The sequence below is a fragment of the Lygodium microphyllum genome, chromosome 26 (genome assembly GCF_053477565.2).
Source record: "Lygodium microphyllum isolate KBCC chromosome 26, Lygodium_microphyllum_v1.1.10, whole genome shotgun sequence".
NCBI classification, from domain to species: domain Eukaryota; kingdom Viridiplantae; phylum Streptophyta; class Polypodiopsida; order Schizaeales; family Lygodiaceae; genus Lygodium; species Lygodium microphyllum.
The window spans coordinates 118,558,521-118,585,841 of NC_141160.1; the positions used below are offsets into that span (position 1 = coordinate 118,558,521).

General features: G+C 45.9%; 1 protein-coding gene across 4 annotated transcripts in view; it reads left to right on the plus strand.

Moving 5' to 3' along the window:
• The window catches only part of LOC148013744 (rhamnogalacturonan I rhamnosyltransferase 1-like), a 46,193-nt gene extending 19,091 nt beyond the window's left edge, over positions 1 to 27,102 (plus strand). Inside the window, exons 7-8 of one of the 4 annotated variants that reach the window (XM_087668605.1) lie at positions 25,816 to 25,973; positions 26,060 to 27,102. In XM_087668605.1, coding sequence (XP_087524731.1) covers positions 25,816 to 25,973; positions 26,060 to 26,306 — 405 coding nt within the window. In that variant the 3' untranslated portion in view covers positions 26,307 to 27,102. Of the gene's footprint in view, positions 1 to 5,398; positions 5,648 to 25,815; positions 25,974 to 26,059 lie in introns of those variants that run through there. The other 3 variants (XM_087668608.1, XM_087668606.1, XM_087668607.1) reach the window with 3 other exon arrangements.
• The last annotated feature ends 219 nt before the right edge of the window (positions 27,103 to 27,321 follow it).

Below are 27,321 nucleotides of genomic sequence, written 5' to 3' on the forward strand. Positions count from 1 at the left end.
GGGTGTGGGAAGCTGAAATACTTGAAATCCGCAAAAACGAGATGAAGGCTGAATAGAGGGCAACATACCTATTTATTGAAAGTTTGGGCCCTCCCAAGTGGGTTTGTGCTTATGGGGTACAGACACTCTCTAGGAACACATTTCTTTTTAAATAAACAAGGTTTCTTCCTTAATTAAGTGTGTTTTGGGGCTGTTTAAGTGTAGCTAATGCATTTTTAGCTCAACAGCTACCCACCACTCAGCCCAATCCCATTTTTGCAGTTTGGGGCTGTTTAAGTGTAGCTAATGCATTTTTAGCTCAACAGCTGCCCACCACTCAGCCCAATCCCATTTTTGCAGTTTGCAGGTGCCATATATTTGCTGTCCACACCCCGTTTCAGTAGAAAGTCATGGGTGTATGTACTTAAAAGCAAAAAGAAAGTGTTGGATACTTTTAAAAAGTTTTATGCTTTTGTTACCACACAAAAAGGGCTTAAGTTGAAAGCCATAAGAACAGATAATGGGGGTGAGTATGTCTCAAATGAATTTAACAAGTTTTGTGAGATGCATGGCATTAAGAGGGAGTTGACAACCCTTTATAATCCTGCATCAAATGGCGTGGGTGAAAGATTTAACCGCACACTTTGTGAGAGAGTTAGATGCATGCTATCCACAGCTAATCTCCCACAACAATTTTGGGGAGAGGCTCTTGAAACTGCAGTTCATGTATGCAATTGCTCTCCCAATTGTGCATTGGAAAATGGCATTCGTGAAGAGGTTTGGTTTGGCAAACCTGCGTCATATGACCATTTGCGTGTCTTTGGTTGTGATGCCTTTGTGCGTGTACCTGTAGAACAGAGGACCAAACTAGACATGAAATCCATCAAGGGCATCTTCATGGGATATGGAGATGAGGGAGAGATGGGTTATAGAGTTTGGCTTCCTCAGGGTAGGAAGATAGTACACAGCCGAGACGTAGTATTTAATGAGGCAAAGTTGCTGAAAAATGCTACACATGGTGATCTTGACAAAAAGAAGGTCAAAATTCAGCATGAACAGGCAACCATTCAGCAGCCATTAGCTGAAAGTTCTGTCCCTTTTGATGCTGAAAATGAGCAGCAACCTATTGTACTACAGCCAGAAGATCATGGACATCAAATAGATGCACAGGATGAAATAGGATAGCAAGAAGAACATGCTGAAAACAGATTACAGCAGCAAGAAAGTGTTGAAAATCAACCACTTGGTGATGGTGTGCACGTTTCTCAGGATGTAGGCCCACTGCATGATAATATAGATTATTGGATAAGACGGTCTACACGTGTTGGAAGGCAGCCAGAGAGGTTTCAGCCATCTTTGGATTGCATTTTGTTGACTGATGAGGGTGAGCCTTTGAATTTAAAGAGGCACAGTCATGTGAAAACAAGAGAAAGTGGGAGCTTGCTATGCAGGAAGAGATGAAGTCTCTATATGCAAATAACACATGGAGCTTGTACCTTTGCCCAAGGATAGGAAAGCTATCCATAATAAATGGGTTTACAAAGTGAAATGTATTGATGGGAAGCCCAAGTACAAGGCATGACTCATTGCTAAGGGCTATACATAGAAGGAAGGCAGACTTCCAAGAGGTCTTTTCACTAGTGGTGAAGATGACTACGCTCTGTGTTTTGTTTGCTCTCACCGCATCCTTGGATTTAGAGTTGGATCAAATGGATGTTAAGACTGCCTTTCTTCATGTTGACTTGGATGAAGAGCTGTATATGAAGCAGCCAGAAGGATTTGTTATTCCAAGAAAAGAGCATTTGGTTTGTAAGCTGAAGCGCAGCTTATATGGGCTGAAACAAGCCCCTAGACAATGGTACAAAAAAATTGATACCTTTATGCTTAGCCATGGATTTAAACGCAGTCATGCAGATCACTGCATATACACTAAAAAGGCTGATGATGGAAGCCTTATTGTGCTGGTTTTATGTGGATGACATGTTGATTGCAAGACAGCATAAGAGTACTTTGAATGCTCTTAAAAGGCATTTGAGTTCAGTTTTCTCCATGAAAGATTTGGGGACAGCTAAACACATTTTGGACATGCGCATTAAAAGAGACAGAGGGCAGCATTTGTATCATCATGTATCTTGTAATCCAGTAATCTTGTATTTTTTTCGTAATTAATACAATTACCTTTTACGAAAAAAAAAGACAGAGGGCAGCATTTGTTGTTTCTGTCATAGGACAAGTACATCAGCAAAGTACTTGACAGGTTTAATATGGCTGATGCTAAGCCTCTTGGTGTGCCTTTACTGCCACATACAAAGCTTAGCAAATCTGATTGCCCTAAGGATGATGCGAATGCTAGTACCATGATGGATATACCTTATGCATCAGCTTGCGGATCTTTGATGTATGCCATGGTTGCAACTCGCCCTGTCATTGCTCATGCAGTGGGAGTTGTTAGCAGATTTATGTCTAACCCTGGCAAGCCACATTGGGAAGCAGTGAAATGTATCTTCAGATACTTGAAAGGTACACAAGAAAAGTGTATATGCTATGGTAAGGGTACACTAGAGTTGCAAGGATTTTGCGATTCAGACATGGCAGGAGATCTTGATACTAGGAAATCTACTAGTGGGTATGTTTTTACTTTGGCTGGTGGCACTATCTCTTGGTGTTCAAGATTGCGAAAAATTGTGGCACTGAGTACTACAAAAGCTGAATATATTTCAGCCACTGAAGCTTCTAAGGAAGCTATTTGGCTTGGCCGTTTGGTCAAGGATTTTGGTCTTTCTTCACGTACTCCAATGCTTGGTTGTGATAGCCAGAGTGTAGTATGTCTGGCTAAGAATGCCATGTTACATGCATGTATCAAACACATAGATGTTTGGTATCACTTTATTTGACAGGTCTTGGATGATGGTCTTGTCACACTGACTAAGGTCAAAACCCAAGATAACCTTGCAGATGTTCTCACTAAGTGTCTTGCAAAGGCTCAGCATGAGCATTGCATTCGTTTAGTGGGAGTTGGTTAGCTTAAAGGTATCACTTAGGGCCTTTAAGTGGAAGGTTGTTGGGTGTAAAGTCCCTTCGTTTCTGTGTATAGTCTTACGGGTGTGAACAAACCCTTAATGTACCCCTAACATATAAATACATTCTTTTATTCTTTGTGTACCATCACAATGGTACGCCTATCTCTGCGTTCACTCCCCCTAACTCTCAGCTAAGCTCTGCTCTTCAGCTAACACCTTGATCTCGCACTCCATTGCGTACTCAACTCCTTCAGCCCTCAACCTCCACCCAAATGGGGATATTCTTACTTGAGCAATTGCTGAAAATGCACCATTGATTGCCAAGGAACAACATGAACCAGTTGCCTATCAAAGAACATAGGTATTTTAACCCACAAGAATTTCACAGTTATGAGATGATTTCAGCATGACCTCATAAAGGCCTTGAGGACCCATGAATATTTCTTCCATGCAATCCTCTTGCAAAATGATTTGCAACCATTGACAAATCCAAGACGCCATGGGGATTCTGGTAGCAAAGAATAGAATAACCTCGCTCATGGAAAGAGGAGAAACATCATAACACCTTTTTGGTATCTACATGTGTATCTAAGACATCCTCCTCATCAAAGTTTGAGAGATTATGTTGAATGTGCTCCACTTATTCTCTAAGCAGAGTGTTTGGAAAGTATAGTAAATGTTTCCAATCCAACCCCTAAGAGTAATCCATTTGACTAGCAGCTTGAGCATATGATTGCACTTGAGGCACATGTGAAGATGAGCTGTGAATACCCTGCATATTGTCATCTGCAGCATGCTTGCTGTGTTTAACCACTGGCTCTAAATGTGTACATGGCAGGCAGCATGTCTTTTTCCTCCATGTCCAGACCAAAAGCTATAGCCTGTTCAACCCACCCAACTCTGACTTTTTGTTGCCTTGCTGCTCTGTCTGCAATTCTGGATAGGGCAATAGACTATGAAGGAGGGCTGGTGGACAGGCACCAAATGGTAGGAGATGATGATGGGCAGCTCCGGCTAAGATATCCTTTGTGAAGGGTGTGTGGACAGTAAAGCTTCAGGAACTGCAAACTGCAAAAACGAGATTGACTAAATGGGAGGGTAGCTTGTCTATTGATAGAAAGTTTGGGGCCTTCCAATTTAGGGTTTGCATGTGGGCCATTGAAACTCTTTAGTAATGTGTTTCTTTTCAATAAAAGGTTTAAATTCATTAATTAACTTGGGTTTTGGGCTATTTAATTAAGGCCAATGATTTTTAGCTCAACACTCAATGAGTGATATATACAAGAAAGGCTAGTAGTAGGAGTGTTGTCCTCCACTTTTACAGACAATAATATGTGTCTACACACGGGGATAAATGAAGCTAACAAATCCCCCTTCGGGTCATGGATGACTATACTTGTGACATGAAACATATGAAAAAGGAAAAGAGAAGGTCTTAACTCCACGAGGTAGTGTCTAATCTTCTAGAAAAGGAGATACATAATTGAGAGAAGTGCAACCTGAGGATGACATGGTCTACGGAGAAGCTTAGGAACCCGAAGTAAGACATGGTTTAGAGGTGTGCGTGGAGGGCTCAGAGGCCGATTAAAAGCTAGTGTGGCTCAAAGGCATTGGGTACATGACTAGAGGTTAAATACATGGGTATAGCTTTTGGAATCAACTGAGAGGTCACGCATGTAGTGGTTACAATCCCTCCTAAATATAGCTCCTAATAGAATCATAAAAGGATATCCCACACAATAAATGGATGTGTTTGGAAAGGTGTTAACACATGCATTGGCACGGTCAATGTCTAATTCCAAAACACATTATTCATTTATTCATTTATGATCTTATTCAAAATGCATATTGATAGGGTTCATCATACCAAGAGAGAATGATTGAATAGATACATTAAGGGCTTTGTCAAAAGTGGTAGGTAGCTCATCAATGTCACTATTAGATAAGGTATTTGCTGTGGTATATTGGGAGTGTTGCTTGCCTTGTTGCTTGTCTTTTTTTTTGTAGCATTGGCCAACAATGTGGCCAATATACTTGCAATATCAACACTTGGGTAGTTGTTTCTTGGTGTAGAAGGTTGCCGGTGCTATGTCAAGATCTTTGTTACCCCTTTCGTCATCCAAAAGGATGGTGAAACCATTTCTTCATATTTCATCTCTCGAGCAACCTTGAGAGTTGTTGCAGTTTCATAGAATTGTGCTTCTTTCATCAAGCTATTAAGTACAACCTTTTTATCATCATCATCCAAATAGCTATTGAGAGTGGTCAATTGTTGGTAAAGAAGACTTGATGATTGAGATGCTACTTAAGAGTCTCTGAAGGACTGTAGGAGATACTAAAGACTTGCATTTTCACAAAAAATTTGGAATTATTAATATCTCCTCCAATGTGGCTTGAAGGATGTCCTATACCGCTTTTTCCATTTTTGTAAGATCAAGGTGATGAAGAAGGTTGTCAGAGAGGCCGAGCCCGATGATGGTGAGCGCACTTTTGCTCTTCTCGAGTCATTCTTGATGAAGTTATGGGTTGCCTTGAATGTGCTTTGGCTCGTTAGGGGACGCAACTCTCCATGCGCCCTCTTGCATAAGTATGAGTTGAATCTTTGTCTTCCAAATGGAAAACTTGACACTTAATAAATTTTCAATTGTGATGCAATATCTTGATATTCTGATGGTAGATGCCATATAGAGGGCTTAGATTGAAAAGGCTCAAATTTTGTGATGAAATTTTTGAGAAATTTGAAGGGGCAAACAAGAAGGGATAAGTTTGGGTAAATTCAAGTGATTTGAAGTCGGATTTGTTGGCTGATGTATAAAGCCCCAAATTTTATTGATAAAATTTGTGAAAGTTTGACAAAAAAATTGAAATCCCCAATTTCGTGTAAACAGCCCCTAAGAAGCACAGGTTTGAACTGAAATTAACTAAAGTTTAATTGAAACTTTACGTGCTTTGCTTGTGACGAGACAGATCTAATGGGCAGGTTGATGTCAGCTTGGGAGCTGCTTGTTGATGGGGCACCTATCAGGGCAGACTGGTACGCCTCCAGAGTGCAGGGCACATGGGTAGACTAGGGGAGATGTGTCATTTTCAGCTCAGCAGCACATCACGGCAGGGTGTGAGCAATGGGACTGACGGATTTGGGGGCAGACAGACATGGGCTTGATGGATAGGATAGTGCCTCCTCTCCTCCTCCTCCTTCTTCTTCTTCTTCTTCTTCTTCTTCTTCTTCTTCTTCTTGCTGAACTGGAGTGGCAGCTTGGGGTGCACATAAGATGTAATGGGCTGAAGATGTGGCAGTAGGTGAATGACACCTTCAGGTGGTTGGATCTTCCGTTTGAAGGCAACATTGCCAGTTGTGATTGGCTCTGATACCATTGTTAGGCATGGAGCTCATAAAGATGGACCAGCAGTTTATAGCGGATGGAACTCCATGCGCACACACACACACACACACACACACACACACACACACAGAGCTATACACGATGGCGAGGGAGCACGCGATGGTGGATTCCGCCCTGCCGCCGGTCGTCTGACTTGCGCGTCCTGCGTGTGGTCGTTGCCCGTCAGCCCTGTGTGTCAAGGTCCCTGCCGCCGTTAGATCTGGGCCTTGTGGGCTGTCTCCTGTCCTCTTGTCCGCCCTGCGTCGCCTGTTAATCCTAACCCTGCTGTCGCCTGTTAACCCCCCTAACCCTGCCGTCGCCTATCAGAGAGAGCTGCGCCCTGCCTGAGTTCTCCCCTCAGGCATCTGCCGGGTCCATTCTGCCCATTCGCCACAATGTTCCACGTGTTGGTCGTCGTGTGACTACCCCGTCGACCCCTGCTGCTTACTGGCTGCGACCTTCCTTCTGGGGTTGCCCTGGATCGCAAGCGAGAGAGAGAAAGTGCGAGCCTGCGCCTGCACGTGTGCTGCTCGTGTGACGAAGGCGTGTGTGCATAACGCTGCGCCCCTGTGGGACTGCGACCTGTGAGCCACCCGTTTGCATCTCAGCTGCCTGCCGCTTGAGCTCTTGGCTCTACCTCTGACCTGCACAAGTGGTGATTCAACATGGCTGGTCTGGATATGGCTTTTATCGATCAAATGGTGGCAGCCCTTGGTCCGGATTCTGATACAGAGGAACCAAAGGATATGGTTCCTTGCACAGAGGAGATGCCCCCTGGTCCTGATTTCCAGCCTGTGGGCAAACGCACCAAGCATACTTCCGGAGCGACAATGGATCATCAGGAACGTTCTTATGCTCAGGTTGCCTTTGATTCTGTGGATTCTCAGGATGTTGACTGGGAGCATTTGTTGGAGTTTGCCAACACTTTGCTTGGCGATTATGTCCAACATAATCATGAAGCTTTTTCTGACTCTGGAACTGAAGATTTGCTGGAAGCCACGGTGGACCCGAAAAATGTCTTGCGCTCATTTTCGGTGTTTTATGACCGTGCTGTTATACTCTTCTTCACTGGCAGGATTCCAGTCCTTTCCCACATTCGCCAGTGGCTGCACAATCTACTACAAGGGGAGTGTGTTGAGGAGATTTTTGTTGGGCCCCGAGGCTTCTATGAGGTGCTGTTGAAATCTGAGAAGCACCATGCTGATCTCCTGTCTAAACTGCCATTGTTCTTTGATCGCCGTTTGGTCCATGTTGTGCCATGGCGCCCAATGGCAGATTTTCAGCGCCTGCTTCAACGTGAATGCCCTGTGTGGGTTGAAGTGGAAAATTGTCTGGCTGTCTATTGGCCATTGTTAAAGGATGCCATGGCCGCTGTGGGTACTGTTCTGGTCCCCCCGAGCCTAAGGGCCATGAATCATAACCATTTGTGTATGTTATGAGACACTGCTAGGAAAAGGCCTGCTTGGTTACGTCTTAATTGCTCTGGCATGCATCCTTTGCACTTTCGTTTGAAATGGGACAACTTTGCAGGACATCGCTTTTCGTGTGGTAAATTGGGGCATTTTATGGCCGAATGCCCAGAGAAGCACCAGACTTCAGATGCTGAGCATGTTGCGCTGCCCATGGAAGATATGGTGTGTGATGCTCCGTCAGTTAGGATGGTCTCACCAATGAATTCTTTGAGATTTCTGCTACCCAACTGGTGAAACCATTAACGGCTATCTTTCAGCAGGTTTGGGAAACGGGGCTCATGCCTTCCTCATGGAAAGAAGGTCTTATCAAACTGCTTCCAAAAGTCCCTTCGCCGTCAATGTTGAAACATTGGAGACCAATTTCTTTGATGGGTTCGATGTATAAAATCTTTTCCAAAGTGATGGCGAATCGGCTCCACAAGCATCTTTCGGCCATTGTGCATCCTCTTCAATATGGTTTCATTAAGGGCCAAAACATATTGCACAATATCTTAAATGTGCAAATGGCTATTGACTATGCAAGGCACTCTGATCAGCAAGTGGTATTGATTCAATTAGATCTAGAAAAGGCTTTTGATTATTTAGACTGGTCGTTCATTGCAGAACTTATGTCTACTATGGGCTTTGGTACTCAGATGTCCCGCTTGATCTACACTATTAGTACTGCGGATTCTTCGCGAGTTATGCTTAATGGTGGTGTTACCGAGCCGTTTGTCCTTGTACGCTCTGTGAGACAAGGTTGCCCTTTGAGTCCTCTCTTCTTTGCCCTTGCGACTCAACCGGTTCTTTCGATGTTATCTTCTATGGCAGCTTCTACTCAGTTGGCTGGATTGTCCCTTCCTTTTGGACAGCACTTCATTACTCAATCTTTAGCTGATGACAGCTTTATGATTTTGCGTGCAGACAAGGACAATCTTTGCAAAGCATTAGATGTTTGGACGCTCTTTGGTCATGCTTCTAGTCTTCATATCAATGCTTTCAAATCAGCCATTCTCAGTTGTACGGAGTCCGGTTTATAGTCATTGGGCTGGCAGGGACAGGTTATTCCCCGTGGTTCCATTGTTAGGCATCTTGGGTACCCTTTGGGTGTTGATGTTCGGCCAAAGCAACTTCTCGAGTGCATTTCACAGAAATTGGCAGCTAAGTTTCTGTACTGGAAGTCGCAGGCTTGGCCCTTCCATGTTCGTCTCAAAGTGGCTCAGACAATTATGTTGCCAATGCTCACATATTTCTTGCCATTGCTGCCTTGGACTACTACTACTTTGAATGCTCTCACTCAGCACATTCGTTTCATGTTATGGAAAAAGGATTCCTTGCAGGCAGGCATTTCATGGATTTCTTGGTCGCATACATGTACCCCCAAACGTATGGGTGGTGGGGCTATTTTGGATGCCGAAACTCATATGTTGGCACTTCGTTGGTCTCTTTTTCGTGCCATGTGCGTGGATCATCACCCGTGGGTCGTTATAGCCCATTATTTTCTTGAGGATCACGGGCTTCTGCATGGTAATACACAAATTCGGAGCTCCTGGTGGCATGTTCTTAATGCAGACTCTCGGTTTTCTAGTCCTTCCTCATCCCTGCTTGCTCATTTAGTCTGCTCCTGGAAATTGGTTCTCCAGAAGGTGTGTTGGCATCCAGTAAAGGACCGCTTACATACTAACTCTTTTCAACTGGAATTGTTGGCAGCCTTGCGATTGCTTTCTTGGGAAGGCAAACATGAGCTCAGGCCAAAATTTAATCGCATGACATGTTTGGGCTTGACTTCAGTTTTGCAGATGCCACCCTTGCGAGTCGTAACGTCTTGATATCCTTTTGTACAGCCAGACGGCTTTTCAGAATTCCTCGTGGATGCTGTGATTTATGGGAACAGTTTTTGTCAGTGCTCCAGAGTAGGCAACCCTTTCCTGCCCTTGCTTTGGATTGTCCTTGGCAGGACTGGGACCTTGCGGGTCGGTTGAATTTGGAAAAGGCCTCAGCTAACCAGGTGTATCATCTTCTGATTAAAGACCATCAATGGCTAGTTACTAAAGCTAAATACTGTATGGGGATTGCGGAAATCTCAGTCATGGTGGAAGACAACTGTGATGGAGGGCTGGTTGAATAAGACACCTTTCAAATGCAAGGTCTTTCTTTGGAGGGTAATGATTGGTGGTCTTCCGCTTGCTTCGGCCCTTTCCAAGCGTCGAATCTCTAACGGCCATTGTCTCTTTTGCACCACTACTGTGGAATCGGCCCGTCGTCGATTTATTTCGTGCCCTCTCGCTAAGAATATCCAGTCGCTCTTGTCAATGGTTTGGCGAGTAGTGGTTGGCTTCTCGCTAAGCCCTTTTGATTGGGTTTTTGTACAACCAAAATACCCCACACCGGCACAGTCGTATATGAAGATCTTGTTTCACTTTCTTAGATACTGGGGATGCTGGCACAATTGGACCACTCGGAATGCCTTTCTTTTTGATTCGGCCTCTAATGTCTCGGCACATATTGTGAGGCTTAAAGGTCTCTTGCATTGGCAGATAGATCTAATTCGGCATTCTGGCTTACTCCCTCGGGAGGACTTACTTCCCTGGCATATGGCAATTTCCTCTACGTCTTTGCCATGACTTTTGTAACTCTTTTGTAGTTTAGTACTGGGTCTTTACATTTGATGGCTTAGTGTCATCGTGTATCTTGTAATCAAATAAACTTGTATCTTTTTTTCGTAATTAATACAATTACCTTTTGTGAAAAAAAGGAAGAAGAGAGAGCTATACACAAATTGAAAGAAATAGATTGATAATGATAGATGAGATATGAGGGATGAAAGTATAAGTGATAGGCCCTGAATATATAGGCTGAGGTATCCACCTACACCTTTGACCCTTATTTAATGCTAAGTGGTATAAAAGGTATTGACATCTAAACACATACTTTTACACACAATAACATGTGTTCATATATGAGGATAAATAAAGCTAATAGGTAAAGACATACCTAGAGGTGGACTTTCTACTGCCTGCATGTCCTATATAATCTGAGTCAGTGTAATCCACGACTTCTATATCTTGGCTACCACATGTTGAGAAACCCTTCATATGTAGTTTGCGTTTTGCGTTTTGTTTTTAGGGTTTCGCATTTTGCGTTTAGGGTTTCACAGTGGATAGTTGCAAAAAGGGGCTGTGTGCCCACAGTGTGGCGCCACCCTAGACAGCTGACGCTCTCCCTTCGGGTGCCACCCTAGATAGTCTCTTGCCTATTTATAGGCTGCCTTTGTCACTCATTCTTTACGGCTGATTCATTTAGTCCGTCACCTCTTCTCTCCAGCCTCTCCACTGCCCTCACACCCCTTCAGGAGGACATTGCGGTTCGTGGTTCGTGGCTATCTTTATCATCTTCCTTGTGCTATGGCACCCTTGTTCCCTTGTATCACATTCACTCCATGATTCAGAACTTCATCATTCCATTCATCAGAGTTTCTTCTCTCTTCTCCTCTTCTCCATGTTTGCCAAGTTCACTCTGTGTTCCTCCCTGCAAACCCTATTATCTTGCTGCTACGTCATCTTTTGACATGATATCAGAGTTGGAGTGGCAAAGATCCTCCACTCTAGTTAAGCAAAAACCGGTGGCAGGTTCAATATCCACTTCTCTTCTTCTGCTGCATCAACATCCTAACTGGCGGTTGCTCCCTCCTGCGTTTGCTGTTTTCCAGCTTGCGTTCAGGGCTGCTGCTGCCACCTCCACCTCCTTGCTGCTGGCGGCTGTTCTCTGCAACCTGGCTGCTGTTTTTCTCTCTCCTCAGCCTATCGCAGCAGATTTTCTCTCTCCTCCCTGGTATTGCTGCTGTTTTTCTCTCTCCTCAGCCTGTTAGCAGATTTTTTCTCTCCTCAGCATGTCATAGCAGATTCTCTCTCTCCATTGCCTGCGTTTGTTGTCTTCTCTCCTGCAGCCTGCGCTTTTAGTTTTTCTCTCTCCTCACCTGCATTTTTAGTAATTCTCTCTCCTGCATTGTTGTCTGCATCAGGTCTAGCCTTCCTTGGCTGTGTTTTTCCACAAAGATCCTCCTCATCAGAGAAGACAAAGACCGGTGGTGGGTTCGGCATCAACATTTGATTTCTCTATCATTTCCGGTGCATATTGGGAGATATTCTTGTTCTCCCTCCCACTCTCCCTTCTCCAGTTTACCATATCAGTACCATGGTGTCTCCACCAATAGATTGTCCTACTAGGTGCTACTACTGCAACACGCACGGTCATCCCATCGAAGACTGCCGACTTCGACCTTTGCTCCCCACCCCCCCGGAGTATATGCGTCTCCCACCCGGCACTACCTTTGCCACCTCTCCTTTCTGGGCCACAGAGATCGTTCTGCATCGGCTATCGGAGTACTATGCTTAAGGCAATAAGACACATCCGATGTGCACTAAGTCCTTTTGAGCACATGGGAGGATCGATTGGCGCTACAACCTCCTGGAGATTGTCGCAATGCCAGCGGCAGTCTTCTCCCACCTATTTTCAAGTATAGTGGCTACCACGGCTTGCGGTTTTGTAGTCTACTCTATTGAGAGACAGTAATTGTTTGATACCGTCTCCTCCTCAGTTTGCCCCTTCGAGAGACAGTGGCTCCTCAACTCCCTGCTCAACTCCTTGCCCCTCCCCTTCGAGAGACAGTGGCCGCTCAACTCCTTGCTCTTCAGCTTCCTGGTCCGCTCCATTGAGAATCAACGACTGTTGCCCACTCATTGCTTAGTCTGAGCCCCATCCTTCACCCTCGCCTACTCAGGTTTGAGAGGCCATCTCTGGGAGTTCTTCACCACCCCAGATACCTTCTTTGGTACGAGCAGTGGCACTTCCTTCATCCTTAGACATTTCGGAGTTCGTGATCCATGAGTTTTTAGATTCCCTATCTATGTCAAAGGGGTATTTAGAGGGGGATGATCTTTCTTTGCCCTCCAAGGGGGCATCTACATCTACTGCGACTTCAAAGGGGGCTTCTATTCCTCCAGTTTCAAAGGGGGTCCAAACCCACCGCTCAATCCTTTTCACACCCTGGCAGAGGCCTTTTACCTTCTTCTTTTACCCTCGGATGGGGTGGCTTTCTTTCAGCCGTTATCTCATCTATTGATTCCTAGGATCTTGAGGATCTACCTAGATTGAGGCCTTGGAGGTTCAGCCATGACTTAGTGACGAGACCTTCGTATTCCTTTCCGTATGGACGCACGGAGCTAGTGGCTTCTCTCCCAAGGTTGAGTTTCGAGTTTTTCAATTCACTCTGTCTATTGTTCTTCATTACAGGTTACCTTTCAGGTGGAAGTCTTGGATCTTAGGGCTCCTCTACATCTTCTTCCTCCTCTTCTTTTTGCCTTGGTCACTTGGTCAGCATGGAGCCAACTCTTGAGATCGAGTACGGGCAGATCCTTATGGTTCTCGGCACTACACAAAGTTCGATATTCCTCCTATGCATTGCATGTTTTCATAATCTTTGTACTAGGGTGCTTGGGCAAGTGAATAATTTTCCCATGAGGGACACTGTCCAAGTGGCACTTGCTGCATGAGCATTCTTCAGCCTGTAGTATTCCATCTCCACTTCACCTTTTTGGGTCTGAGAGGGGGTGTTGAGAAACCCTTCATATGTAGTTTGCGTTTTGCGTTTTGCGTTTAGGGCTTCACATTTTGCGTTTAGGGTTTTGGCGTTTTGCATTTAGGGTTTCATAGTGGACAGCCCCTAAAAGTGGTTAGGCACCCACAATGTGGTGCTACCCTAGATAGTTGACGCCCTCCCTTTGGGTGCTACCTTAGACAGTCTCTTGCCTATTTATAGGCTGCATTTGTCACTCACTCTTTACGGTTGATTCATTCATTCAGTCACCTCTTCTCTTCAACCTCTCCATTGCCCTCACAACCCTTCAAGAGGACATTGCGGTTTGTGGTTCATGGTTGTCTTCATCATCTTCCTTGTGCTATGGCACCCTTGTTCCCTTGTATCACATTCACTCCATGATTCAGAACTTCATCATTCCGTTCATAAGATTTTGTTCTCTCTTCTCTTCTCTTCTCCATGTTTACCGAGCTCACTCTGTGTACCTCCCCGCAAACCCTACTGTCTGACTGTTGGTACGTCATCTTTTGACACCACAACTCCCACTGCAAATGCTATGTTAGGTTGAGTGGCTGTCATGGCATACATTAAACTGCCCATTGCAGATGCATTTGGGATCTTGGCCATCTTGGCCTTCTCATTATCGCATTGGGGACAATCTGCTTGACTAACCTTCACATGAGAAGGTAACGGACAACCAATAGGCTTACCATTTTGCATATGGAATTGGTCAAGTACTTTGCGAATGTATGCCTTTTGGGACAAGTAGAAAAGTCCCTTAAAGAGTGATTGTGCATAATGTGCATACCGCACATGTGTGAGGCCTGTGTCCCATGTCCTTCATTTCAAAGCTCTTCTTGAGTTAAGTGTTTAAAGCATCTAGCTTAGCATGAGCACTCCCAGCAATAAGCATGTTATTAACATAAAGCACTAAGATAAGAAGGCTACCATCATAGGCCTTCTTTGTGTATAGACATGGTTCTATATCATTGTGGGAACATCCATGTGAATGCATGAAAGCATCAAACTTATGGTATCATTTTCTAGGTGTTTGCTTAAGCCCATAAAGACTCTTCTTTAATTTGCACACAAGGTGTTCCTTGCCTTTTTCCACAAAGCCCTTAGGCTTTTGCATATAAATATCCTCATGCAAGTCCCCATGTAAAAAAGCTGTCTTAATATCCATTTGACAAAGATCTAAACCCAACTGAGTAACTAAGGCGAATACCAAGTGTAGGATCAGTCATCTTGACCACAAGGGAGAATATCTCATCAAAGTCAACTCCCTTTTCTTCTTAAAATCCTTAGCAACCAATCTGGCCTTATGTACTGGCTTAGGGTGATCTAGGGTACTCTTTAACTTGTATATCTACTTGCATGGCAATGCACGCTTTTTATTAGGCAAGGAAACTAAGTTCCATGTATAATTTTTGTGCAGCGAATCAGTCTCAAACTGCATGGCCCTCTCCTAAGAATGAGAATCACCTTTGCGTGTGAAGAAAACTATGGAATAGCTGCTAGGGTTTGCACCGAGGAAACCTAGAGCATATGACTAGGATAGAAACATAATGGTATAGACATAGATGTGCAAAATTCAAACACTTAAAGTAAAACTCAAAACTGAAACATAGAAACAAACACAAGCAGGAGAGAGAAAGAACACAACTCTAAAGTAAATGAAAATTGTAAATGAATGAAGAGTGTATAGAGTGTCCAAGGGCAGGAGAACAATGTTAGAGAGAGTGATGTCCACTGGAGACAGGTCCAAAGTACTGTAACCACTAGTGAGAGATGAGAGAGTGCTGAATAATGAAGGGCAGCATGCTGGTCACCAAAATAGAGTAGTTGAAGGTTGAAATCTAGTAAACGTAGTGTACCTCTAGAGAAGGTTAAAAAGTGATCACTTGAGGCAAATAATTGTTAGGCAATAATGGGATAGTTGTTTGTTGATGTAGGCGGTTTGTTGGATAGCAAAAACGCACAGTAGTAGTTGCTTGGTGAGAGAGATGGCAGCAGCATATTGCCTACAACTAGATACTGAAAACGCAGGCTGATCAAGTGCTATGATGACATAGCAGATGGAGACCTCCAAACAACAGGCCAATGGATGGAAACAGGCCGCCTAGGGCTGGATAGTGATGGGGATAAGTCGGTAATGGCCGGACATCAAATGGTAGGTGGTTGATGGCTGAAATCTGCATGGTAGAGTGAGAAACCTATACAAAGGAGTCAAGATTGAATGGGGGCAGCTTGTCTATATATAGATGTGGATAGGTCTTTCCAAATTAGGGTTTCATTAAAACTCTCTCGAAGTGTGCATCTTTTTGCGTTTTTTATGAAATAAGCATGTTTTGGGGTTGCTTAGGAGGCTAACCAGCATGTAATATATATTTTTAGCTCTAACATCCCCTCTTAGGCCCAAAACAAGGTGAGCACTCCAAAGCAACTAGGGCATTGGACAAAGGGTACACAATGGCTACCCAGTGGCCTACCAAGACTACAGACACAGTGGTTATCTCACCAAGGGTGTCCAAGTAGTCATCCCTAAGAGGCCAGGTCATCAGACAAAGGGTGTACATCGGCTGCTCAGTGGCCTACCAAGTTCTGCAAAGGTGGATGAAACTAGAAAGACCTTTCTTTAAAAAAAAAGGGTGTGTTGGGAGAAAGATTTGTGGTCGATTAAGTAATTGTACTATATGGGAGAATGAGAAGGGATGGTTAGGTCCAATCCATCACAAAACAGACAAGCTACCCATCCACTTGAGGGTGTCACGATGAGGGAAGGGTGATGAAGTAATGGTGGTGTGGTGTACAAACTGCCGGTGGAAACATCTTATGATATGGCTAGTGGTGCTTTGTACAATGAGTATGCTACATGCTGTAAAATGCTCATGTGGCGAGTGCCACTTGGACAATGTCGCTCGTGGAAAAATTGTTCACTTAGCTAAGCGCCTTTTACAAAGATGATAGTCGAGCTACTCATCCACTTGAGGGTGTCGATGATGAGGGAAGGGTGATGAAGCAATGATGTGGTGTACAAACCGCTGATGTAAATAGCTTAGGGTCCGTCTAGTGGTGCTTTGTACAATGAGTATACTATACGTTGTAAAATGCTCATGTAGCAAGTGCCACTTGGACGATGTTCCTCGAGAAAATTATTCACTTGCCTAAGCGCCCTTTACAAAGATGATAAAATCATGCGATGTAAAAGGAGGAGATACAACAAGGGGAGGGAAAAGCTGATGTCGAAGACAAATGCCAAGACCTATAGAATATCACCAAGGTAGCAATCCCCTTTCAACCTTGGATATCGATGTCGAAGGAGCAAGAGGAGCTGGATGTCAGTCTTCGTGTGGTGCCAAGAACTATGATGTGAGGAAGCATCCCAACTGGAAGGACAAGATAGAAGTCACTGTTGTAATAGCATTAAGAGAGATGCTACACGATCCGCCTTGGGAGGGTAAAGAGCAAAACTCCTAGGAGGATGAAACCATGAATGGAATGACACACATCCCAAGTCTCCAGCCTAGGTAGGATTGGTGCAAACCTGCATGTTAGCCCTACGTTGATAACAAAACCATGCAAAAGAGATCAAGATTTGCAAGCGCAAAGGTCAATAGTGAGATGCTTCAAAAATCAAAACAAAATAGAAAAGAAAATCTATTTGAAGGATTAATGCAATGATGCAAATGTGTATGTGTGTGTGAGTAAAAGCAATGAAAGACTTATAATGAAAACCTAACGACAAAAACCTATGGGTTTGACTCAATAGCCTAAAGATCTAAGAGAGTGAAGATCGAGATAAGTTAAGGATATAACCACCATTGGTACGCCCACTAGCAATGCTCTGCTAATGAAACACCAGATGAGGAGGTGAGGTAATCCTAGATGGAGGTGAATGTGAAGTGGATGCGTAAAGTGCAATGGGACTAAAACTTGCAAACCAATCAGCTAGTTCCTCAAGGGTAGTGAAAGAGGCTATTTGCTGAGGCTGTCCACATGCCAGATGTCCAGTAGCTGTTGGGGCCGAAGGAGCAGATGGAGCAGTAGCGAGAGGCGTAGCTTCATTGGATTGGCCAATTGGAGTGGAGGCAGTCACAATGGTCTGCTATGGTTTTCTAGGTGGAAGACCCTAGGCCTTGGTAGGACACTCCTCGTTCCCATGGCCTAATCTGTGATTGTGTGCAAAACCTATTTTTCCTAGGAGTTGTTGCCAGATGGGTTTTGATTCTTTGGCTTCGTTTAAAGAAGAGGAGTCACCCTTGGGTTGACTTGCCTTCACATCTTGCGAGTTCTTGCCATTGCTAGTTTTACCTTGTGAAGAAGATGCAACTAGCCTCCTCTTTGAATAAGTATGTGTGGAGAATTTCTTGTGGACTTGGTCATGCATCCTTGCGTAACGCAAGAAATGGCACTCCAACTCATAGAAGGTCGGCAATCTAGGTAGTGAGATAAGGTGCTGAATGAAATCGAAGTATTTTTCAAGCAATTTGTTCAAGAAGAATGTGGCCTCATCATCGTTTGACTTTGGGGAGCTAGTAGTGGTAAACTTAGCGAGTAATTGTCGATATTCATCTAGCTCCTTCAAGCCTTCGAGCATCCTTGCATTGCCATCTCCATAGTCGATTCACCCAGCCTACTAAGCTTGGGCAGCTCCGCCGAATGGCATGTCACCATCCTCTCACCAACGTGTCGATTGGGTATGCATCGACGCCATGCACAAACGATGCTGCACTGACAGCCGCTTGATGCTGGTCGCTCATTACCGGACTCATTGAAGTTGTCTTTGATCTCTCTGCGCCCCCGCCTTTGATCAACCTCTACCTCTCTTAGCTTTGTCTCGCAGGATGCACTTCGAAGCTCCTCATCCACAGAAAGAAAGACTTTAATGTCTACATTCGACATTCACATCCCCAGCGCCTTCGGATATTGAAGGATTTCAAGGGATTCTACTGCAACGAGATTGTGGTAAACAATCCCAAGCTTGGCCATGTCATCTAGCTTCAAGGCGATCAGTGCAAGAACGTCTCTAACTTCCTTGTATAGGCTGGCCTTGTGAAGAAATACTTGGTCAAAATTCATGGTTTCTGATATATTTGATCATGAAGGCAATGTATGGTGGATGGGGTATCTGTGAATCGATGACCTTGTAACGCATTGGCAATTCTGATTGGGCCTGTGGAAGGGACCATTCTAAGTAGCTATTGACCTACTGTAGCAGTTTCGCCCTCTGCCCCACTCATGAAAGACCTCTCTAGTCAACCTGCTCCGGTGCCTCCATTCTATACTGCACGTTCATACCACTAGCATTCGTTGCTCCCTTCGTCTGTAGCAACATCCCCTCCCCCCCCCCCGGTATCACAATAGCTAGATTGGTAGCCCCCAGCAATGACGTGCAATGGAAACCTCTAGTCAGACACTAGAGCATTCGGCGAGTGCCCCCCAGTCAAACACCTTGTGCATCGTCCTCTCTGAGGAACAACTCCTTTCTGTCCATGCCACAGAGCTAGAACTGAAAGAGACAACAATCAATGGACAGGTCATAGGACACTCTCTCCATCTAGGGCCCAGCTTCGGGATTGGCTTCACTCCACGCTACGCATTGGCACATTGCAGATTGCAGAGGCAGTTCTCATGGGCCAGGGGATCTTCACGGTCGACTCACCTCCATGGATGCAATCCACGAGCTAGTGGATAGCTCACTTTATGCCTCCACGAAGGAGGTCATTTACATGGTTCCTTGGTATAGTGGCTTCACAGTGGAGGAGTTCGCGCTCCACAATAGGTTTCCTAGACACCCGGTCACCCTTCTATTCCCTGGACTATGGCAGTAGAGTAGAGTCAGTTAGTGGAGGACTTTGGACGGCTTTTTGGCACAGTTCTTCCTTTCTCCTTTGCGGATGCAATGATAGTTGCAGGAGTTCCGAAGATATGGGTGGCTGTAAAAGACACAAAGAACATACCCAAGTTTCTTGAGGTAGACAGACACTCTTTCAGGTAGCAGGTTATTGTGAAGGGCAGTGTGGCCAGTGCTTGCAATGCCATGACTTTGGGCATCAAGTAGTAGACTGTACGCGTTTTGGAGCCAAGGCGGCTTAGCCGACAGAAGCACAGGTGGATGTTGACGATTTCACACGGGTCGAGCAATGACAGAGAGGGAGATGGAAAGGGGGGCCTCAATGGGCGACGGGCCCCCATGAGAATACCCCACAGACGTCGGATCGACATCTTACTTCTTTAGGAGCACAAGCTTACCCTCTCCTAGGCCCATCGGGTAGGGAAGGTACTTCCAGGCAACTTACACACCTACTAGGAGTACTCCATCGGTGCCCATGGCAGGAGTGGAGGTGTATGCACCTCTATTGGCCCGAGCCTCACTGCCTGTGTACGAGACCATGAAACGATTGTGGCAAGGAGGGTCCTATGGATTAGACTGGATATAGGGGACTCGTGCCTTAGAGTCCTCAATGTTTATGCTCCTATTGAGGTTAGGGCACGCAGCAAGTTTTGGGTGGAGATCGCAGCAGGACTCCCAGATGTGAACTCTTGGATTGTTGGAGGAGACTTCAACAACGTGGAGGCCTTAGAGGACCAATAGGGCAGAGGCAGAGATTACCAGGGTATGGTAGGGGAGGAGCAGGAGGCATGGGAGGTCTTCCTCCTCGTAGTAGGAGCACGTGATGCTTGGCGGGACCTAACTTTCCATAGGAGGGAGAGGTTGCTGGACTTCTCTTGGGGATACAGGTGCCTGGGCAGAACTCTTCTGGAGCGGTTGGACAGGTTGTATGTGGGAGAGTGGGGGTGCTCTTGTGGAGGCCAGGTATGGCAGTTGGCTGGTACCATTTTGTCTGATCACTGCCTGGGTCTCCTCACTCTTGATGCTCCTGCTTCAGCCCATGGCACACGATTTTGTTGGATCCCAGATTTGATCTACAGGAGGGAGGAGGTGAGGAGGCAGATTGAGCAGCTCTGGACTAGGGAGTGGGCCAGGGAGGACCAGATCGCAAAGGAGGTTGCAGAGGCCTTAACTGAGTTGAGCAGGATCTGCCAAGAGGTAGCCCTAGAGGCCAGGTAGCAGAGTTGGAAGGAGGAGAGAGCACTCTGGTGAGACCTAGCAGCCATGCAGAGACTACTCCAAGAGGCACTAGGGGATCCCACTCTCCACATGCAAGTGTGCGCACGGGCAGCCCTCGCTGGCCTTGAGGACAGGCGCTCTAAGTTCTCCTGTACCTTAGTAGCTTTTTGGGCACAGAAGGGGGATACAATGTGCAGGGAATTTTTTTAGGTGCATCAGCCTTGCACCTCAGGAGATCAGATTCGCAGCCTTCGTGTTCAGCACAGGAGGATTCGATCTATCCTAGATGAGGTGTTGGAGATTGCCATTGACTTTTATAGACAGCTCTTTCAGCAAGAGGCAGTCTCAGCTAGAGTACAATGATGTAGACAGCAGGTCTGGGATTGCATTCCGCCCTTGGTCATAGAGGAGATGGGACACTCCCTCCTAGACTCCTCACAGAGAAGGAGCTAGCTGAGGCCTTCAATGCACAATACCGGTAGAAATGCCCAAGAGAGGATGGTCTTTCGAAGGCCTTTTTCACTACCTACTGGGAGGTGGTGAAGGACCCCCTACTACTGGCCTTTTAGGAGATTTTCGGCTCAGGACGGATGCCAGGGAGTTTATCGGCAGGTCTTGTTAGTCTCCTTCCCAAAGGGGAGATCGGTTGGAGCTATCCTAGTGGAGACTGATCACCTTGTTGTTAGTGGCCTATAAGGCCCTGGCCAAGATGATCAGGAGTCCACTCTCCCCCGTGCTTCCAGACATCATTCGTGACACCCAAACGGGTTTTGTGCAAGATAGGAGCATCCTAGACAATGTCTTCGCTTTTTTCGAGGCGATCGAGTGGGCTCAGCACAGTGGTTAGGGATTGGCAGTATTGCTGGACTTTGAGAAGGCCTATGTCAAGGTTGACTGGGACTTCTTAGAGGGCACCATGGCAAGGCTGGGTTTTCCCTAGGCATGGATCTGCGGGGTTTCAACACTTTACAGATTGGCCACTAGTAGGGTTCTCATTGATGGCAGGAGGGGGGAGGAGTTTCGGCTAGAGAGATCTGCCCGACAAGCAAGGCTGCTCTCTTGCCCCATATGTGTTCCTACTCTTTGTGGAGGCGATGTCCTATTTTCTCCGCTCACGAGTGAGCAGGCTATGTGGCCTGCAACTTCCGGTGAGGGAGGAGACTGAGCTGCTGGACTCAGAGTACGCAAATAATACCGCTCTTTATGTAGAGGATGATGAGCTGATGTTGGAGAGAGTGAGACTAGTAGCTTTGGAGGTATTTTGCACTGCAGCTGGAGCGAAAATCAATTGGCAAAAGTGGGTTGGTTTTCTTACAGATTCAGATTCAGATTCCAACACGAAGTGGGGTGTCCACTTGGGGTTCAGATGGGTGAGCAGGAGACATACCGTCCGATATCTAGGGTTCCAGGTGGGGCTTGACATCACTCATGCTTAAACAATTTCTTCCAGTTCTCGACTCTATTAGGCGGAAGCTGACCTACTGGAGCCCGCCTTTCTTTAGCAGGCCGAGCCTTGGTGGTCAACCAGGTCCTCCTAGTGACGGCTTGGTACATCGCCTCTTGTTGGTGTCTCTCCTTGTCTTGTCTGGTTCAGCTTCGCCGCCTAGTGCGGAATTTTCTCTGAGCTGGCTCAGACGGTTCCAAGGACTCCCGGGGCCAAGGTGGTGTGGGCGACCATCATTTGGTATCGGTTTGAGGGAGGGCTTGGGATCATCCACCCAAAGTTCCAGAGCTTGGCCCTTTTGGGCAAGCTAGTGGTTCGTGGTCTCATACTAGGTGGGCAGACCTGGAAGGTCCTTTTGTAGGAGGTTCTCTAGGAGTGTAGACTGAGGCTTGGCAGGGGTTGGAGGCCATCCTTGAGATGGATCTTCACGACTGCCTAGATCACGCCACCCAGATCTTCCTTCCTCCACAGTTTACTTGGAGTGTGGCAAGGCCTTCGCCAGGCCCTAGCTCAAAGGCCCCACGGGATGCTAGGAGGAGATAGACTAGGTTAGAGATCGGAATGGGATATAGATAGGTGAATGATCCCACATGCAGTGGGCTGGCTAGGAGGCTGGCCCTGCTTGTAGTATCAGGGTTGGAGGAGGTGTACAAGATGGCGGATCAGGAGGTTTTGCAGCGAGTATCAGGATGTCAGCGAGGTGCCGAGGTGAGGAGGGAGATTGACTCAATGATCCCTCAGGAGTGGCTAGATCCCTCGATCCGAGAGCCGGTGGATCGTGGGGAGGTGTGGGGTGCTAGATTCTCACCGGCAGGTATCCCCTTACAGGTGGTGCCCCTTGTGGGACTTTCTTTACTGTGCAGGATGGGGGGCATGTGGCTCTTGACAAAGGACATCAAGATGAGGAGATTTGCTGTCCTTTCTTGGAGGAGAATCCATGTGGTCGGACTCTAGGGATAGATGTGGCAACTGGACCCTTATGTGCCATGGGAGGAGTTTCGAGAGTGGTTGATTTGGATATGGGAGAGCAAGCCACTTGATGAGTTGTAGTGGGATCCTGGAGAGTGGCTATGGCCAGTCACTACGGTCGCCAAGAAGCCTCTGAGGTTCTTGGAGTACACAGCCAAGATTGGTAGACATGTACTGATGCAAGAAGACATGGATTGGGCGCCTTTGCGCAACAAATACTGGGCAGAGTATAGTATCATGGATGCCTTCTGTCGAACCTTCTGGCGTCGCTTGTGGGACAGCTGGAGGCCGAGGAGGGTGTCGTATTTCCTTTGGCTTTTGGCACATGGGGTTTTGGTTGTTGGTTGGCCCAGATGCAGCAGGATGGAGGTTGTAAGCACTGCCCATAGTAGCACTTTGAAACTCCAAAGCACTGCCTGTGGTCTTGTGAGGCAGCACAGCTTGTGTGGAGAAGAGCCTGTCGTATTCTTCACCGTGTGGCACCGGGCCTTGGATGTATCTAGTGGGGGGCTTTTTGCTGGCAGGCAGTTAGCCAAGGCTGTCACCTCTTGTATGAGTCCGGGATGCAGGACACGATTTTTCTCATTGAGGCTGGGTCTTGTGCAGTGGTCAGCTTGGAGGCTTTACCCATCTGCCAAGTATTGGAACCCACAGCAGAGCTCTCAGAGGTTTGGGAGATCATAGGCAATCTTACAGGGTGGCACATTTGGAAGGCATGCTGTGAGGTGGTTTTTGGCGGGGAGTGCCTTTCAGTATATGCGACATTGGCAGAGCTTTGGACCTTGTGGGACCAGGTGTAGGGCGAGTCTCGAGCCCGTCAGGAACTCCGTTTTCACTTCCTGCGCTCTTGGGGCGGCTGTGACCTGTTCTTCATGATGCAGGGGGGCAGCCCCAAATGGCGATACACCCCCCTCTCCATGGCTTCTTGCCCCCATCCCTCCAGACTGCCTTGAGAGGCTTGTATACATGATGGTTTTTGTGGATTTGCATCAGCTCCAGCTAGTCTATTGAGCATGTGCACTTCGTTGTATTCAGCCTTTTGAGTAATATAATTAGCCACACTTGCAAAAAAAAATTGTCGATATTTGGCCAACTTGACTTTTAGATCATCCCCTTCCTTAATGGAAAACTCCTGAAGTTCAAAATCTAGGCCTCAAATAGTGCCTAAGTTGAAGGCAATGAGCCTTGAGAATGTGCTAAAGGGTTGCCCAAGTGCCAAGACACAATGACCAAGTGAGGAGACAACTTGCAAATGGAATGTAGGGGCTTGGAAAACAGGCGCAGCCTACTTGTTTGCTGCTAATCCCTGTGCTGCCTTTGACCAAGCTTAAGAGGCACTTAGTAGTGCTGAATGCATCCCAGTGAGGTCTTGGAACAAGCTTTGATAAGCCTTGAACAAGGTGAAGGTCAATGCATACCTTGAATGAATGAATCAATGGCTACCATGAAAATAGGCAATGAAGCTTCTTCACAGGCTAAAGCAAATGAATGATGACGTTTCTTGAATGCATGCTCTGATACTAGTTGAAAGGTGAAGCGGAAATGGAAGCATAAGCAGAAGTAAGAGCTATGGAGGTTCAAGCAAGAAGAGAGAGACCGGCGTGTGGGAACTTCAATAATCACAATATGTGACTTGCCTTCTCTAATTTTATTGCCATTGAAAGAATAAAGAATAAAGTGATAGTGATGTGCACTTGCCACCTGTAGTGTATAGGTGTGTGGGTACAATGTACAAGTAAATGTAGGTAGCTAGGCATAGGTGGCCTTCAACCCCCAACATCTCGTCCCTCGAAAATTAGTAGTTCTTAACCATTTCCAGCATTGGGTGAAGAGCAATCGAAGAAATTCTGTTGAAACCCTAATTACACAGAAATTAGTGTTTCCACAATTGATTGAGATGCATGCCCAATTACCAAAGACGTCATACTTGGTGTGGCATTTGAAGGCAAGGAATTTGCAGCTGATCCGAGAGGTATTCCATCCTCTATTCACTGTGGCCTGCATGTGAGAGGTTGACAACCCAATTGTGCTTGGATCATGGTACAATGAAGGGGCAAATTGATTTATAAAGTGCTGGTCATTGTTGACAGCAATTATATTGAAGATTGAAGGGGATCAACTTGAGCCTCAAAATACCTCTAGGGGCACCGGATGTTGGGACCGATCTGGTGTCACTTGTCCAAGATTAAGTGGTATAATTTGCATTTTGAAATTTGTGTATTTATTGCTGGCTGTGATTTGTGGTTAATCAGGGCACTCACCAGCCTTGCCAAGAAGGAAGGCTGTTTTCGGCTACAGAGACATTTGGATGCATTACAGTCTTATGTATTGCACAATGGGATTTTAGTGAACCTTGGTAAGGGCAAGGTCTTAGTGTTTAATACCACATCAGAGTGGTTCAGGAGATCAGCACCTAGCTTTACTTATGGACAAGAGGAGATGGAGTATGTGGACTCTTATATATATATTTGGGAGTTCTATTCACGGGCTCCACTTTCTCTATTAGCAGATACTAGATTGACATGAGGGTACATAGCACTTGGTGGTTTGGAGAGGATGTGCTCACAGGTATAGTTGGAGGAACCTCTCATTAGAATGTGGCTATTTGATACACTAGCCACATCCACATACCTCTATGGAATGTAGGTATGGGGGCCTTGTCTTGATCACCGCAGTCATTTAGATCGTACTTATGATGGATGGAGATCAATGGAGAAGCCCCAGTATGATTAGATGCAAGGCCTTGGTCCAGCGTCCTTGGGTTTTTGCACAAGAGAGCACATATGATGGCTTTACAATTCAACAAAGTTCTTAGGTTTTAATCTGTTATAGTAGTCGTTAATGTGAAATGCCTGCCTTCTCACCATGACATAGATTACGTATGCTTTTTTGTCTCAGGTGCGAAAGGAAATGTTATTAAGCCCAGCAGAACTCAAGCCATTTCAGAATCATTCATCACAAATGGCCGCCCTGGATTATTTGGTTGCAGTTGCAAGTGACGTTTTCGTACCCACTTACGATGGCAACATGGCGAAGGTGGTTCAAGGACACCGCAGGTATTTATTAAAGAAGGCTGCTGTTCTTGAGCAGGATGCTTCATCATCCTAGTAGTGTTATTCCTGATGGCGCCTTTTGACTTCAGGTACTTGGGGTATCGTAAGACCATACTGTTGGATCGGAAAAGGCTTGTGGAGTTGCTGGACCGGCATCATAATGGTACGTTGAACTGGAGCAAATTCTCAGCAGCTGTTCGCGAAGCGCACGCCAACCGAATGGGTATGCCAAGTAGAAGAAAAATTGTGTCAGATCGACCCAAAGAGGAGGATTACTTCTATGCCAACCCAGCTGAATGCCTCTCTGAAGCTCTCACTTCTCAAAGCAGTAGATGATTTGTACTCACTGGAATAACTCGATGGCGCCCCCGGCTAATTATGTAGCAGAATGATTCCTTCTCCATTGGGGCCACATTTCCTGAAGCTGGAGGGGAAAGCAGCCTAGGCTGGCTGGGTGTGCCTGTCTAGGCATCCTTTCGGTATGCTTGAAATGGACGGTCCACTAGGGCGACATGGGATTTGCCCAATCTGTTCCTGCAATTTTTTATTTGATTGATTAAACACTTACTACCATCACACCGCGACATGCCAGATTCACCGGGATCTCTGGATCGAGCATTGACTTTGGCATACGCGAGTGGTTGTCATCGAGATGCATGGGCTCCTGTCTGTACATCAGAATCTCAAGCCGATCTTCAAAAACAGAACACCCACATGCTGACAGCTCGTCTCGTCTCTATGCTTGTATTATACTCTCCTGCCCAATGTAGCGCCAGCATCGTGTAGCATTGAGCTGGGTCTGCAATAAGGTTGTCCCAGAGAACGAGGCGCTCAGATTCATTGGCCCATTGATCCTTGCCCACATCAATAAATTGGGCTTTGGGCCTTACACCCCTCGTAATCTCTAGTTTTTGTGTCTCTTCTGCTCATTAAGATTCTGTTTGCATGTGAGTTCTACCCATTAACAACAGTAGCGATTCCAGCACATTTATCGTGTATCTTTTCTCTTGAACAGTTCTCTAAACCTGTTTTGTTAGAGGTAAAGACATATACACACACCCCCAAACACATGCAAAGGGGGGTTCCCCGGCCTTAGTTGAAACTGAGCTAAAGCCCATACTTACTGCAAAAGTAATTGAGGTCCGATTGAAAACCTACCATTAGCAGCAATGATATCTAGAACATTTGAGACAAAAAACCTTAGGCTCCAAATGCTACGTTTGCTTAATGATGCTTTTGACCCGTCTAATCAAGATATGAAGTTTTTCTTGAAGTGGTCCTATGAAGGCTACCACTCACTCAACTGATTGACACATGACCACATGAAGAGATGCATTTTGAAGTTGCTATG